This window comes from Narcine bancroftii, chromosome 14 (genome assembly GCF_036971445.1).
Source record: "Narcine bancroftii isolate sNarBan1 chromosome 14, sNarBan1.hap1, whole genome shotgun sequence".
Taxonomy (NCBI): domain Eukaryota; kingdom Metazoa; phylum Chordata; class Chondrichthyes; order Torpediniformes; family Narcinidae; genus Narcine; species Narcine bancroftii.
Window position 1 is genome coordinate 65,606,945 of NC_091482.1, and position 17,877 is coordinate 65,624,821.

A 17,877-nucleotide genomic window follows, 5' to 3' on the forward strand; every position below is an offset into this window, starting at 1 on the left:
TGCCATCTCGAGTACTTCGATGTTGGAGATGAAGTCGCTCCAATGAATATTGAGGATGGAGCGGAGACAACGCTGGTGGAAGCGTTCTAGGAGCCGTAGCTGATGCCAGAAGAGGACCCATGATTCAGAGCTGAACAGGAGTGTGGGTATGACAATGGCTCTGTATACGCTAATCTTTGTGAGATTTTTCAGTTGGTTGTTTTTAAAGAATAAATGGTTGGAGGAGTCACGTGATGGAGTAGTGGCCGGTCGGGGAACTCCAGCCCTCTCCGGAAAAGTTTAAAAAAAAACACAGAAAACGCAAAGGCACAAACACGAAAATTAAAATAAAGTGAAAGTAAAGGTGGGAAGAAAATGGCAACGAAGAAAGAAAAGTCGAAAGCAACGGGAAGAAGAGAAGAAGAAAAGACATCGGAAGAAGAAGATGAAGGCCTTACCTGTCCGAGGAGGCCCGCTGTGGAGAGAGAAGCCCGCTCCCTCAGGTCAGTTGAAGTCCCAAGCTCGGGACTACAAAAATGGCTCGCACAGCCAAGCAAAAGTGCGCAACCGCGCATGCGCGACTGACGGGAGGGGGGACCAGCTGAGGAGTCGATCTCCACAGCTGAGAATGACAGCCACAGCACAGAAGCAAGAAGAGGACATAGAAAACAACGAGAACAAGAAAGAAGAGAGTAAAAAGAAATCAAAGAAACAGCAGATGACCAACCCAGAGGAAGAAGAAGAAGAACACAGAGAAATGGAAGATGAAGGGAAGGGCAAGACAATGGATATATATTTTTTAAAGAATATATGGAATCAATAAAAGAATGGCAATCACAAGAATTTAGTGAAATAAAAAGGAGAATTAAAAAGTACAGAGAAAAAATGAATAGATTAGAGATGGTCATGTCAGATATAGGAAAAAGAGTGGACAAGGTGGAAGAACGAGAAACAGCCATAGAAATGGAAGTAGATGACTTAAAAAAGAAATTAGAAGAATCTTAAAAAAAGTTAAAGAGACACAAGAGCTGTTAGCTCAGAAGATAGATATAATGGAAAATTATAATAGAAGAAATAATATAAAGATAGTGGGCCTTAAGGAAGATGAAGAAGGCAAGAATATGAGAGAATTTATAAAAGACTGGATCCCCAGGGTCCTAGGAAGACCAGAATTACAGGAAGAAATGGAAATAGAAAGGGCACACAGAACATTAGCCCCTAAACCACAACAAAAACCAAGATCCATTTTAGTAAAATTCCTAAGATATACAACAAGAGAAAATATATTGGAGAAAGCAATGAAGAAAATAAGAGAAGACAAAAAGCCACTGGAATACAAAGGTCAAAACATTTTTTTCTATCCAGATATAAGTTTTGAACTCCTGAAGAAGAGGAAGGAGTTTAATACAGCAAAAGCGATCCTATGGAAAAAAGGATATAAATTTATGCTAAAGTACCCAGCGGTACTTAAAATAATTATTCCAGTGCAGCAAAACAGACTATTCTCGGATCCGGAGGAAGCTCGAAAATTTGCAGAGTGTGTGTGTGTGTGTGTGTGTGTGTGTGTGTGTGTGTGTGTGTGTGTGTGTGTGTGTGTGTGTGTGTGTGTGTGTGTGTGTGTGTGTGTGTGTGTGTGTGTGTGTGTGTGTGTGTGTGTGTGGGGATCCGGAGGAAGCACGAAAATTTGCAGAACAACTACAAAACAGACAGAGAGATGAAGACGTAACGAGAGCAAAAATGACCACGAACTATATGTATGTGTGTATATGGGTATATAGATATATATAGAGAGATATATATATATATAGAGAGAGATATATATATATCTCTATATATATATATACAGAGAGAGATATATATAGAGATATATGTGTATATATATGTGTATATATATATATATATATATAGAGATATATATATGTGTATATATATATGTGTGTATATATATATGTGTGTGTATATATATATGTGTGTGTGTATATATATATGTGTGTATGTGTGTATGTGTATGTGTGTATGTGTATGTGTGTATGTGTATGTGTGTATGTGTATGTGTATTTGTATGTGTATATGTGTATGTGTGTGTGTGTGTGTGTATGTATTTAAAAGAAAATATATAGAGTATAGATAAGAATTAATAAGGGAAAGAGAGGAAGTAAGGAGGGAAGTAAGAGAGTGACCTTTGTTGTATATGAAAATTAAAATCTTTTCTGGGGGGGGCTGGGTGGGGAGGAGATACGGTCACTGCGAAATCAGTTGACGCTTGCGAGTGAATTCGCAAATCCAAATGGAGAGGGGAGATGTGGTTGCCCGGCAAGGGATAAAGGGCAACTCAGGAAGGGGAGGGGATAGTGGGGTTAAAGAAATTTTAGATAGGAGAATAAGGGGAATGTTTGATGTTTTAGAAATGTTGTCTTATAAAGTGTTCAAAAAAAGAAAGCAGAAATGGATAAGAAGGAAAGGTGATGATGAGGAAACGGAAAGGAAAGATAAACAAAGTATGAAATGGCTTTGTTGAACTATATGACTTTAAATATTAATGGAATACATAACCAAATCAAAAGAAAGAAACTGCTAAATTTACTGAAAAAAGAAAAAATTGATATAGCATTCGTGCAAGAAACACACAACTGAAGTGGAGCACAAGAAATTAAAGAGAGATTGGATAGGACATGTAACAGCTGTGAAGAAGGCAAATGGAATTTTGGCTTTCATAAAGAGGGGATTGGAGTATAGGAACAGAGATGCCCTTCTGCAGTTATACAGGGCCCTGGTGAGACCCCACCTGGAGTATTGCGTCCAGTTCTGGTCTCCAAACTTGAGGAAGGACATACTAGCTATAGAGGGTGTGCAGCGCAGATTTACAAGGTTAGTTCCAGGGATGGCAGGGTTGTCATATGCAGCAAGGCTAGAAAAACTGGACTTGTATACATTGGAGTTTAGAAGGATGAGGGGGGACATGATTGAGGTATACAAAATCATCAGGGGGATAGACAAGGTGAAGTCTGATTACTTGTTCCCAATGATGGGGGAGACGAGGACTAGAGGGCATAGTTTAAGAATACAGGGTAGGCCCTTTAGGACGGAGATGAGAAAGCATTTTTTTACCCAGAGAAGTGTGAATCTGTGGAATGCTCTGCCACAGAGGGTGGTAGAGGCGGATTCGCTGACTATGTTCAAAAGAGAGTTAGATAAGACTCTTGTGGGTAACGGAGTTAAGGGTTATGGGGATAAGGCTGGAAAGGGGTACTGATGGTAATGATCAGCCATGATCTAAAATAGCGGTGCTGGCCCGACGGGCCAAATGGCCTACTCCAGCTCCTATTGTCTATTGTCTAATTGGGAAGAAGTCTGAGGTTACCAGAGGGAAGTAATTTTGAATATGTGATTACAGACACAATGATAATCAAAAAATTTATAACAAACATGTATATTAAACTACAAGAAAAGGAGAATGAGGAAACAAATGGCAAAACCAAACAAAAATGGGAACAAGATCTAAACATAAAGATAAAGAAAGAAACATGGGAGAAGTTGTGCTCAGGAACTTTGAGAAATACAATAAATACGAGGTTACGTATGATACAATATAACTGGATACACAGGCTATATATTACACCTCAAAAGTTAAATAAATGGGACCCAACAGTATCTGACAGATGTTTTTGCTGTAAAAAGGAAATGGGAACAACAATTCATGCAATTTGGATATGTGAGAAAGTGAAAACATTTTGGGAAGATCTAAACCAGATATTAAATAAAATCACAAAAAGCAACATACCAAAAAACCCAGAGATCTTCTTCCTAAGTAACATAAAAAACAAAGAATTTGGACTTGATTTGGATGGTGCACAAAAAAGATTTGTTATGATAGCCCTAGCTGTAGCAAAAAAATGTTATTATGTCAGCCTGGAGAATACAACAATGGTATATAGAAATGAATAAATGTGTTGCATTAGAAAAAATAACATATAATTTAAGAAATAATATTACAATATTTGAACAAATATGGGAGCCATACATGAAACACAATAGAGAAAACCTACTGGGGACATCTACCACCTAAAATGACAGAAGGAGAAGAGAATGAAAAGAACCGACTCAGTGGAATTTCTTGTTTATTTTTATTGATAGAACAACATTGTTTGACGGGTTTAATGTATCTTAGATTCTGAACTTTAAATGAATGGGAGGGGAGGTAGGGAGGGTGGGAGGGGAGGGGAGGGGGGGGGGGAAGAAAACGACACTGCATATATTTGAAAAGGAAAATGTATGTATCTTGATCAATGTGGTTTATAGTGTGAAAAATAAAAATTAACAAAAAAAGAATAAATGGTTAAGACTTTGGAAAATAGCTTTAATTCTTTTTTGTCACTTCCAGGATATTGATGTGTTATTGACATTGGTTGAGGTGGCATTACTTCATGTTATAAGCTATTTCAGTAATGAAAGAGGAGAACTTTTTTCATTATAATAAATCACAGTGCGTAATCATGAAGACTGGAACAGCATATCGACACCAAGTTATAGAAATGCTGACCTAGAAATTCACATGATCAGCACCGTTTGTTTAATTGTTTAGCAGCTGAGAATCCGATTTCTTCAGTAAAGAATGAAATTATAACCATTTCTGGGCTAAGTTCCAACTACTTAAAACCTTCTACTTGCTTTTCCTGGTCCAATTTCTGGGTTCATTTTTTTTTCATCAGTTGACGTTATTCCCATAAAGTCAGCTTTTAGAACCCTGTGGGAGGAATTGGACCAAGTTGCCCTAGGAATGACCTTCATTAGGTACTCTTTAGACCACCATAGTGGAGAAGTGTGGAAACTCCAGTCCCAAATCTTACCATTGACACTGTCACCACACATCCCCAAGACCTATTGCACAGACTCCATGCAACTCCTCCCATGCTAATCTTGCTTGTGGTTGATCGACTATCCTCGATACCACGTAAGGGGTCCTGAAGCTCCAATCTCGTGACTCTGCTGTTGTCTTCCATCTGGGCCAAATTGATAAGAGGCTGCACATTACAACTTGCCAATGCCGAACAAGCACTCAGTTGTCAAAATCACTACTGGTAAATTTCACCATCAACTCCGTCATTGCTTGGTATATTGGAAATGTTACTGTTCGCTCTTTCAGATAGTTTTCCACATGCTACACATCACAAGGTTGCAGACACCATTTCCTATTAAAATATTGTGAAGGCCAATGTTTGCGACATTGTAATTTGCCTCGTGCTCTTTCCATTTGCCAAGGATGAGCTAATGCTTATGCCTTTCTTGGAGGCAGAACAGCTTATTCACAATGTTAACTTGAGCTGAAATTGTGAGCATCCTTTTCTTCACCGCCTGTATCTACTATTGTAGTATAACCCCAATTACAGCCGCCTTTCAGTTCAGTTGGATCTGAAACCTTCATCCATATCTTTGTCATCTTTGAGTTTCGTTGTTTCACTGCACTCCTGGCTGGTCACTCATTGTCTATTCTTAGTAAATCTCCCATGGTTGTACACAAGATGGGAAAGTCCTGCATCCAAAATTCAGCTGCTTGCATTTTAACTTTTTTCTATGATGTTCATTCACCCACTTTGTGCTTCCCAGGCTAGTTATTTACAAGGAAAAAGGCTCAAAAATCCTATGTTGACCATCAAATGCATAGCTACGAAAATACCACATTTTCTCATTTTATTCTCTCCATTTTTTCATCAGATATTACAACTCACAAGTGACAATTTACAGTTGCCAATTAATATACCCAGCCCATACATCTTTGGCATGTGGGAAGAAACCAAAATACCTTGAAGAAATCGACATTGTGATGGGGAGAGGGTGCAAACTCCGCACAGGCAGCACTCGAGATCAGGATTGAACCAAGGTTGCTGAGCTCTGAGGCAGCAATTCCATCAGTGGCACCAATGTGCTGTCCCTTGTTCCTTATCCTTAGATACAGTATCATTGCATTTGTTGAGCCACACAGAATTCAACATTTTTATCGTCTTCGTACCTTTCCATGGTCCATCTCTGTATTTTATACAGCACTGTTATCTTCCAGTGATTCAGCCCCTTTTGTAGATACGTGTTTCTTTGCCCGACCTTTGGGGAATTGTACTTTCAGCTTCTGAGACTCCCTGTACTTTTTCACCAATAAGATATTCTATGAAAAGTGCATCTTTAACTAAGGTTTTGTCCACCTATTTGGAAATCGCCTTTCATCTGATATTAGTCCTATAAAGGATCTTGAGAAATGTTGAAAATACAATATAAATTAATGTTGCTACTGTTATTATCCAGAGTTTTGAGATCAAAGATCATGCCAATCCATTAACAATTAGCAACATTGGCATGATCATTTCTGGCTGATTTATTGAAAAGATTCCTGTAAATATTGTTCAGATTAATTATTTACATTCCTAGAAATGAATTTTAATGTCATATTTCTGCCAGATCATACTTTGCATAAAGAAGGTGCATGGAATTAAAATGAAATACTGGAACTTTGCCCAGAGGATTTTAAGACTTTGGTTAATTTAGTGATTTTTTAAAAAAAAAGGTTTAATACCAGTGTTGTAGCCCGGAGAAAGAAAGAAATCAAGTGAAGAAAGACCCTAATCATCTGAAGATGTTTTCTAAAATCACCAGCATATTCTGTCAAATATACCTCAATGGAAACATTATATAATTAGTCCTTACTTCCAAACCTCTCACAGTAAGTCATTACAAAAAATCTCCAGTGAAAGAGACCAAGCTTACAAGTAAAGAGTTTGTTCTTGTTGGAGTTTTGAATTTCAGTAACATCACATCCTAATAATGTAAGTGTTACAGAACAAGTTGCAATGGAAAGTGTACCTGAAGATCTTCTGTATGAGGGAAGTCCTGGACTCTATTACTTGGTTGTCCAGATGGCAGAAGAAATCGCTAATTATTTTGAGCATAATTTATTAGCTAATGAGACAGCTAAAATGATATCTGCAGGTTCTGGAAATAGATATGAACAGAGGGTCTCAGAACTTCTTGGAAAACTTAACAAAATGGTTGCCTCAACGCCAAAAGAAGTCACAGAACAAAAAGAAAGACCTTCTGATTAGCAAACTCATCTTACTTAAGATCCTTGATCTTCGCAGCACCATACTGAAGAATCTCTGGCCGATTGTCAGAAAATTTGCCACAAAGTGTGGGCAACATTGAAGCAGATAAATATTCTTTTGATGAAGAAAAATTCGTCATTAAAGAATCTGAATTGCAAGAACTTGATCAAATAAATCACTTTGTCCAAATAATTTATGAACTAGAAGAAAATCTTTCCAATCTGAAGGTAGTTTGGGAAGTTTTTAAGAAAGGGGAGAAATGAGACTGCCATGGCTGAGGGGGAGAAACTTTCATACACTTTGCAGGAGTACTGTCAAACGTAGACTTGTTCCCACATGAACCAACAGTTGGATCCATTTGATAATAAGAGCAACATTATCAAATGAAGCAGTAGGACTAGTCTGCAATTAGACACTGCTATGGCACAACAATAAGAACTTCCAAAAGAAAGCAACATTTGATTGAAAGCAATGATAATTTAAATGTAGTTTGAAAAATTAATGATATATAAACACTTTATCTGTATATACTCACACAAACTGTCAAATGTTTGAAACATTTTATATCAACTGAATAATTAAAATATTAAGCTGTAGTATTAAAATTTCAAATGTTTAAAACGTTCTACTACAATTGAAATAAGTGGGGGGAAGTTGGTTTAACTGATTGATGAAAATATAAAGTGGCCGTCCTGTGGTTTAGACATGAAATTGACAGCCTCATACTCTCTGCCAACACTTTGTAGGATACAGATCCTGCTGCATTTATTGGTTTTCTTGGGACCTATGCATGGAATAAGTCAAAATCCTACAAATAACTTTGGAATTTCAAGCATAAATTACTTGCATTGTCCATTTCTGACTCAGAAAGAAAATATTGTGCCAGGAGCTGGCGAGAATTTCTGCTTTTGGTTTACTAAAACTATAATTGGAAATGATCCTTTGCAGTCTTTGTAAGCCATATTCTGTAATTTACAATAAACACAAAATGCTGGAACCACTCAGGGGGCCAGGCAGCATCTATGGAGAAAGAAAACAAGAGCACAACATTTTATCAGATTGGAAAAAGTCAAAAGATGAAATGAATTTAAGGAGGAAAGGAAGAAAGAATATGTGATGGGGTGAGATAGTGGGACTTAGTGTTCATTGAAGATTGTCACTGAGCAAGATTTTTGTGCACTGCTGAGTCCATCTGAGTACAGCTATTGTTTTTGTCCTGCTATCAATTAGAATGGGTAGAGAGCCACATATAGGAATTTAACCACGACCAGCTTTGGAAGGACACCTGAAGCACCTACATGTTAGATGTAAAATCACTTACACATATGTTCTTAATGTGCTACAGTACTGAATGGATAACTTCAGTATTTCAGAGTTTTTTGCTGTATAATCATTATTTTATCACACCTGATCTTGTAACATATTAATGGGGCTAAAGATCCCAAGGAACCTTTGCAAATGAACATCAATAACTTGCTTTCAACAATTCTTTGGTCAGCTGTAATGTGTTCATGTGTTCCTCAAGGTTTCTATGCACTGCTGTGTCTGGTTGTTATTTGTTGAACACCACCTTAGTTTTTATGGACTTAATATTGACTCTGTTGTATCTGTGCACAGGTTGAGGTAAAGGTGATGTTCACAGTTGGAAAATATGAAGAAAAAGTAACACATTTCTAAATCAAATTTGAGTGAAATTATTCAAGATTCCTTTATTGTCACAGAACATGTAATATAACACAAAATTGCTTTCTGCTTGCTGTCAGCCAGTCACCATTAGTGTCAATTTCTGATTTATTACAATCAGATTTTTCTGATGAACACATTAGTGTTCTTTCCTGATTTTTTTTTTTCCCTTGAAGAAGGACTCAGGCCTGAAACATTGGCAGTACAATCTTTGTCTCCTATAGATGCTGAAAAGACCAGCTGAGTCCTCCAGGATTTTGGGTGTTTTTAACACTATTAGTGTGGGCCTATGAGAGAAACAGAAGGGAGTCCCTTCAAGGTCACTGAGTGTCCGTGGATTTTCGATCCATTGGCACCTGAGCTCCAGATCCAAATGTGTGACATGATTAGGAAGCCTTCAGCACCCAAGACCATTTGGGAGCCCTTCTTGGCCTCAGCATACTCTTGAATCCCAGTTCCAATTTCCTAGTTGCCATGAGCTTGCCTCCAGAAGCTCGCAGCCCACGCACATTGCCTGCAGACCACGTGGGTCTCTCAGCCACTGAGCCTTTAGCTGGTCCGCTGCCGTAGTCACCATCCTGTAGGGTCGTCTCCTCTGCTTCACCTTCTCAGCGTTGGGGGTGGGGATGGAAGGAGGGGTTAGAGGATAGTGGAGGAGTGTTCTCCTCATTTCTGGTGCCCTGCACTGGTCTGCTCCCCCAGTATCTGCCACCCCTTGAGGTCGCTTTAGGTGTCACCATTCTTGCAAACAGACCCATGGTTGCAGGATTTTACTTCAAAAACATAGCTCCTCTAACAGGCTGCTTAACACCTTTGTGGAGGTGCCTTCATTAGGAGTGGGCAGGTGAACCCTCCAGAACAGTGCTATGTCTCTGCTCTCCCAGGTTCATATCAGTGCGAGCAACTCTGGCAGCACCACTGTTTTTCTTTGAAACTATTCTTATCCGCACTGCATCGGAATTTTTGTAAACCAAGATAATAATATTGCATAATTTCTTTCCTCTTTCAATTATGCTTTCCAACACCTCAATGGAGTCTAGCAGCCAGGTTTCAATGTACAATAACATAAAACATTGGAGATCCTCAGTAAGTGAGGCAGCATTTGTGGAGAGAGGCACAGAGCTGGAGTTTCAAGTCATTGACCCTTCTCAATCCATGGATGTGGCCTGATCTGCTTATTATTCCCAGCCTTTTCTGTTTTTATTTCAGGTTTCCAGCCCTTGCTTTTCAATTTTTAAATCAGACATTTTGATGCGAATGGTTGATATTTTGATGCGAATGGTTGATATTTTGATGCGAATGGTTGGTGTTTTGATGCGAATGGTTGGTGTTTTGATGCGAATGGTTGGTGTTTTGATGCGAATGGTTGGTGTTTTGATGCGAATGGTTGGTGTTTTGATGCGAATGGTTGGTGTTTTGATGCGAATGGTTGGTGTTTTGATGCGAATGGTTGGTGTTTTGATGCGAATGGTTGGTGTTTTGATGCGAATGGTTGATGACTGTTGATTTTGAAGCTGAATATTTAATATAATTTTATTTTTTTAACTGATTCTGCTTCAGAAATTTTTTTTATATTCATCTGAACAAAGCCACCAAATATTCTTCCCCACTTTTGATGAAGGTACTCGATAAATAATTCATTCCTGAGTTTTCGTTTTCAACGTTGGCCCAAATTTGCAATGAAAAAACGCTTTTTAAAAAATTTTTCTGTGAAATTGAATTGATATCTCTCACATCATGACTCGAGAAGATAACATGTCATGAGTTAGGGTAGAGATAGGTAGGGGGTATAACATTTTCACCTTCCCTTTCCAGAAGATGTTCCAGATGCAACACTATTTACCCATGTCTTTTGGTGAGTCTACTTTCATCTGTTGTATTGCTAAATTAGGTTCCACTGCCTCAGGAGTGTTCTGATTTCATCTGGAATTGTAATGACAGTGAGGGAGCAGATTGGCAAGATCCTGAGGTTCTATTAAGCACATTACATTTGGCCTAGATATTTGAAGGTTAGATGGGGAAATCAAACTGTTGCCCAATGATCTGTATTGTGAAAAGAATGGATATTAGAATGTGCAAATTCATCCTTGTTGATGCTCAAAAGCATCGGCCATTAATTTACGTTCTCTTGGTTCTTGTGGTTTTAGTTGAAAATTATTAGTTTAACTCACCATTTAATGTAACAAATGAATCACACTGTTAAAATCAGTACTTTGGTACCAGTACTCTCTCCTCCAAATTCTACACCTGGGATCTGAGCAGACTCAACGTAGCTGCTGCAATGAGGAACTTGGGAGGTGTTGCACCTTAAAATTCAGATGTATTGTCAGAGTACATGTGTGACATCACATACAACCCTGAGATTCTTTTTCCTGTGGGCCAGGCAGAATTTCTACTTACTGGTTTTACTCAAGCAAGGATAAGTATGGAAAAGAGAGAAATGTAAACAAAGAAAGAAATATGAAACTGCAATAAAGAAATAATAATTAAATAATGTGCAAAGTAAATGAGTCTCTGATTGTATTCCTCTTTATGGAGTTTGCTGGGTAGGGGGTTGTTGCCATACCGCTTGGATGACAGCAGCAAAGTACTAAAGTGTCTCTAAAGAGTTTGGTTGCAAAATGCATGATATGCAAAATGCATAATGCAAGTCCCTCAAGGTCTGCTTGAAAGAAATAACAGAAAGGGCTATCATCACCACCTGTTTCATGATGAAATATGAACCAAGGCTTCAGGAGAGAAGAGGTGAAAATTAAAGACCACTTTAAATCAGTAGAACCAATATAATTACTTGAATTAGGATTCTAGAAATATTTCTAAAGCACTCATTTATTTTGCAGTTGGATCATGTATTTAGGAATTATTTAATCCCATCTTGCTCACCATTATTCGTAACTGAGTTTTATTTTCACCCAGCAATAAGATTCACGAATGGAATCATTGTTGAAAGCAACATCTTGTTGTCATCTGAAAATGGAACCACTTGAAAGGTGTAACGGAGAATAGGTTGCCAGCAGCACATGCTGACTGATGAATCACGCAAAAACCTTTTTAATTGGGATGAACACTCATAAGTTGTTCAAATCAGAGTGAGACACAACTATACCTCCAAAAGCAGAACAGGGTCATCTTCACTTGGATATTTCCTCTCTTGTCAAAGGTGGAAAGCTATCAGGAAAAAGGCCATTTGTTGCAAGATGTCTTGGATACTTATTGCAAAATTACGGACAAGAAGTGAGCAATGACAGGTAAAACTAGTTTTTAAAATCACGTTAAAGTAATGAAAATATGTATATGATTTGCAAATATCATTAATTTTTGACCTCTGAGGAACCTATCCTGGATTTTCTTTTTGTTGTTGCTTTGAATTGGATGTAGTTAGTAAATATGAAGTTTAGTTTGGGTTCTCCCTGCTCTTCCACAATATTCTCCTCTTGGGGGAACAAGAGTTCATGTTTGTGTTTAACAAAGCTAATAGAGTTTTTCAAGGAAGTTAGGAGGAAAATTGATAAAGGAAAGGCTGTGGATGATGTTGATGTGGAACTTAGTAAGACCTTTGACGGGGTCTCGCATGGGAGGTTAGTCAGAAAGGTTCAGTTGCTTGATATTCATGGTGAGGTCGTAAACTGAATTCAACGTTGGCTTTAAGGGAGAAGCCAGAGAGTGGTAGTGGATGATTACCCCTCTGACTGGAGGCCTGTGACTCATGATGTGCCTCAAAGATCACTGCTGTGTTCATCATTGCTTGTCATCTATATCAATGATTTAAACATTAGTGAGGTAAGTTGGATCAGCAAGTTTGCAGGTAACACAAAGATTGGAGGTGAAGTGGACAGCGAGGAAGGTTTTCAAAGCATAGAGGGATCTTGCTGGAAAAATGGACTACAAAATGGCAGATCGTGCAGACAGTGTGAAGTGTTGCATTTTGGAAGGACAAACATGGTTAATGGTAGAGAACTGAAGCATTTGATGGCCTTCATAAATCAAAATATTGGAGTTGGGATGTTATGCTAAAGTTGTATAGGACATTGGTGAGGCTAAATTTGGGGTATTGTGTGCAGTTTTGGTCACCTAACTAGAGGAAAAATATCAATAAGATTGAAAGAGTGCAGAGGAGATTTACTAGGATGTTACTGGGATTTGAGGAACTGAGTTACAGGGGAAAGTTAAACAGGCTTGGACTTTATTCCCTGGGCTGTAAATTATGATTATTTTTTCCCCACTGAGGTTAGGTGAGGTACAAAGCAGAGGAATGGGTTGGGGGGGGGGGGAAAGTTTAGGGGAAATTTCTTCTTCTCACAAGAGTGTTGAAAGTCTGGAACAAGTGCCAGGTGAAGTGGTAAATGCGGGCTCACTGTTAACATTGAAGAATAAATTTGGACAGGTACATGGACAGGAGGGCTATGGAGAATGATGGAATGGGATCAGATCAGTGGGACAAGGCAGAATAATAGTTCAGCACAAACTAGAAGGGGCCTATTTTCCAGGCTGTAATTTTCTATGGCAATTTGGTTGCACAAATGCTGAAAGCTCTCTGGTTCCTCAACTAACCAACTGTTCATTATTGGGCAAGTTGGCTCTGCAGACTATTCAGAAGCTATGAGGGGTCAAGCCTTATCTTGTTCTCTCTAGATATCCAAGGACGGAAGAAACCAGAAATGGAAAGTCTCATAAAAAAGAAAAAAAGATGGAATGCTCAACAGGTCTGGCCATGTGTGGGAAGAGAAAAAGCTATTGTTTTGAGTTGAAGCCCTTTATTCAGAACAGGGAAATCCAAAACAACTTCAGTCATTCCACAGTTCACCATAACTCCTTATCCCTACTGTTTGAGATCAAGGCAGACCAAAATTTGAGCATCAGAGATTCTGTGCTTCCCTACCACAAGTTTTATGCATATAGAGATCTCTAATACAGAATTATAATGCCCCATTCCCAGATACTCTCATTGTAGAGAATTCCAAATTACTCTTCTCTTTCACTGATATCACAAGAGAACATCCCCCCCCCCCAAAAAAAAAACTGTTGCTTCCTGAAAGGAAATTAAGGATTATGATAGACTGAACACCAAGATAATTTCAAAGTTGTTATCACATAAGAAGTTGGAGAAACATTAAATTTTATTGAATTTAGCATGTTTAATTCCAGGTATTTCTGAGCCAGACTCTTGGGTTGACTGCACATGTTTCACAACAAATGTGAGGTGCCCAGAATTTGTCTTGGCCACAAATTTTACAACCGAAGTCGAGCTTGTAGGCTTTCTTAATGTTCAGTCATGCTGCGTCTTTGAGCCTTAAGTATATTCTTGCCACAAATGTAACAGAATATATCCCAGCTGTTACAACATTGACAAGACATTTCTTTTGTATTAAATCTTTCTGAAGATAAATGCTATGCTATGACCTGGAGAACATATGGATCAACATGTGGATAATCTATAATCAATGTCATGCACACCATCAGTATATGTGAGCTGCTTTTATAGCATCTCTGCATCTATCCTGACTTAGCAACATTTATATATAGCACCTGCACTGAGTGCATACCCAGGCATGCTTGGAGTGGCCAAAACTGCTTGATTTGTGGCCAATATACTAGTAAAATAAGACAGGAAATCGCAAAAATAGGTTATACATTATCTAAAAAAAATCTGATTGGAAAATTATATAACATCAGCTTTACTGGTAAACACAGGTGCAGAGATATTCTTAATTCTTTCAGCTATTAAAAAAAATGGTGCTTTTCAAATGTCATTTGCTGTTTGTTTCTAAACTCATTTGTGCTAAAAGCCAAAGTGGGATAAACTTATGGTTTTTAAAAAAACAAAATGTTTTGTGTTATGTACATTTAAAGTTATTTGTAAGAGGATTTGAGGAGAAAACATTGCATCCAAAGAGTGGTCAGGTTCACTTTGAAATTGATATTCTGGGCCAAAACCCCCATTTTCTCTTTTAAAAAAAAACCATATAAAACTGTGTGAGATAAGGCAGCTTAGTGCTTTTCTGCTTAGTACAGATATGAATGGTTTCTGCATTGCTAATAGCTTTGGCTTGATAATTTCATGACTTTTTCTCTGTATGTATATCTGGTGTCAACAGAGGTTACAGAACTTTAATAGACTTTAGTTTTAAACAATAATTACATATTTTCTCTTAATGAATCTTAAGTGAAAAGAACTTGAAAACAGTTGATTGAGAAAGTTTTGAGTACCAATTGACAAAGATAGGGTAAGTGTTCCTCTCTTTCTGGTACTGACCTGTACATTAACATTTGAAATTCTTGGTGGGCAGGTACCTTTTGATTCCACCGCGTAAGGGTTTTTTTTTAACCACCAGGCCTAAAGTAGAGAACTACATACATCCTATATGTCCTTGAAGATTATGATAGTCCACTCAGGGAGTAAACTATTTAGAATTAAACAAGAAAGTCTACAGATACTGTGATTGCAGTTTAATGCACAAAAGTGCTGGAGAAGCTCAGCAGGTCATAACTAACTGTTCAGGCCTGAGCCCTTCATCAAGGTATGAGCAAAAAGCAGACAGGCACCTAAATAGAAAGGTGGCAGGAGGGAGGGGAGAGGAGCAGAGGCCAACAGGCAAGAGGTCATAGGTGGATATTTGTGGGAAGGCAGAAGAGGGGGGGGAAAAAAAACGGTGACATGGGGAGTTAGCTCTGAATGGAGAGGGAAGGAGGTGGGCAGCCAGAAGGAAAGGAAAGTGGGGGGGGAGAAGGGAAAGAAAGAAAGAGGCAGGAGGGGCCTAACGAAAACCAGAGAGGTCGATGATGATGCTATCTAGTTGGAGAGTGCCCCAACAGAATACTTGGTGGTACTTCTCTGGCTTCGGTTTGGCAGTGCATTAGGCCATGGATAGACATATCAGTGTGGAATTGGAATGGTAAAACAGTTTACACTGGTAGGATGATCAGTAATCTGAAGACAGGTTAAACATAATTAACAACAGATCTAAAAGTGGGATGGAGTAATTTTATTTTTCTGAGAAGTTGTTACTGTCTGACCAGCAGTTGGTAGAAGCAGATTTGAGTCGCTACTTTCAAATGAGAATTGCTTAGGTTTGGCGGTCTATGACAAAAGAGCTGGAGGCTGGTGGAACTAATTGAATTACTCCTTAAAAGACATAGTACAGAAACAAAAGGCTGAATGTCTTTTTAAGAAGAATGACTCTATAGATCGAGTATGTACAATTATACATTTGCCTGAAATGCTTTACAGATAAATGACCAACAGAAATAAACCAATGGACTCGTGTCATGTCACATTCTGATATGCGATGTCCATGTATCAGGGTACAGAGACTCAGCCAGGAACTTGTGCAATCTCCAGGATGAAATAACAAATGAAACCCCAAGCCAATCGTTGGGAGGAAATTCCCATCTTTCCTTTCTCCTGGCCTTCCTCCATAACCATATATCACCTTTTGTCTGTTGGGCTGTAATCCTCCCCCTCCCATTTCCTCCATAACCATATATCACCTTTTGTCTGTTGGGCTGTAATCCTCCCCCTCCCATTTCCTCCATAACCATATATCACCTTTTGTCTGTTGGGCTGTAATCCTCCCCCTCCCATTTCCTCCATAACCATATATCACCTTTTGTCTGTTGGGCTGTAATCCTTCCCCTCCCATTTCCTCCATAACCATATATCACCTTTTGTCTGTTGGGCTGTAATCCTCCCCCTCCCATTTCCTCCATAACCATATATCACCTTTTGTCTGTTGGGCTGTAATCCTCCCCCTCCCATTTCCTCCATAACCATATATCACCTTTTGTCTGTTGGGCTGTAATCCTCCCCCTCCCATTTCCTCCATAACCATATATCACCTTTTGTCTGTTGGGCTGTAATCCTCCCCCTCCCATTTCCTCCATAACCATATATCACCTTTTGTCTGTTGGGCTGTAATCCTCCCCCTCCCATTTCCTCCATAACCATATATCACCTTTTGTCTGTTGGGCTGTAATCCTCCCCCTCCCATTTCCTCCATAACCATATATCACCTTTTGTCTGTTGGGCTGTAATCCTCCCCCTCCCATTTCCTCCATAACCATAATATCACCTTTTGTCTGTTGGGCTGTAATCCTCCCCCTCCCATTTCCTCCATAACCATATATCACCTTTTGTCTGTTGGGCTGTAATCCTTCCCCTCCCATTTCCTCCATAACCATATATCACCTTTTGTCTGTTGGGCTGTAATCCTCCCCCTCCCATTTCCTCCATAACCATATATCACCTTTTGTCTGTTGGGCTGTAATCCTCCCCCTCCCATTTCCTCCATAACCATATATCACCTTTTGTCTGTTGGGCTGTAATCCTCCCCCTCCCATTTCCTCCATAACCATATATCACCTTTTGTCTGTTGGGCTGTAATCCTCCCCCTCCCATTTCCTCCATAACCATATATCACCTTTTGTCTGTTGGGCTGTAATCCTCCCCCTCCCATTTCCTCCATAACCATATATCACCTTTTGTCTGTTGGGCTGTAATCCTCCCCCTCCCATTTCCTCCATAACCATATATCACCTTTTGTCTGTTGGGCTGTAATCCTTCCCCTCCCATTTCCTCCATAACCATATATCACCTTTTGTCTGTTGGGCTGTAATCCTCCCCCTCCCATTTCCTCCATAACCATATATCACCTTTTGTCTGTTGGGCTGTAATCCTCCCCCTCCCATTTCCTCCATAACCATATATCACCTTTTGTCTGTTGGGCTGTAATCCTCCCCCTCCCATTTCCTCCATAACCATATATCACCTTTTGTCTGTTGGGCTGTAATCCTCCCCCTCCCATTTCCTCCATAACCATATATCACCTTTTGTCTGTTGGGCTGTAATCCTCCCCCTCCCATTTCCTCCATAACCATATATCACCTTTTGTCTGTTGGGCTGTAATCCTCCCCCTCCCATTTCCTCCATAACCATATATCACCTTTTGTCTGTTGGGCTGTAATCCTCCCCCTCCCATTTCCTCCATAACCATAATATCACCTTTTGTCTGTTGGGCTGTAATCCTCCCCCTCCCATTTCCTCCATAACCATATATCACCTTTTGTCTGTTGGGCTGTAATCCTCCCCCTCCCATTTCCTCCATAACCATATATCACCTTTTGTCTGTTG

At 39.1% G+C, this 17,877-nt stretch overlaps 1 protein-coding gene across 1 annotated transcript in view; it reads left to right on the forward strand.

Annotated features, from left to right (window-relative positions):
- Positions 1–17,877, forward strand: part of nox5 (NADPH oxidase, EF-hand calcium binding domain 5) — a 114,129-nt gene that overhangs the window by 33,183 nt on the left and 63,069 nt on the right. Inside the window, exon 2 of the mRNA XM_069910157.1 lies at positions 11,911–11,998. Coding sequence (XP_069766258.1) covers positions 11,992–11,998 — 7 coding nt within the window. The 5' untranslated portion in view covers positions 11,911–11,991. The remainder of the gene's footprint in view (positions 1–11,910; positions 11,999–17,877) is intronic.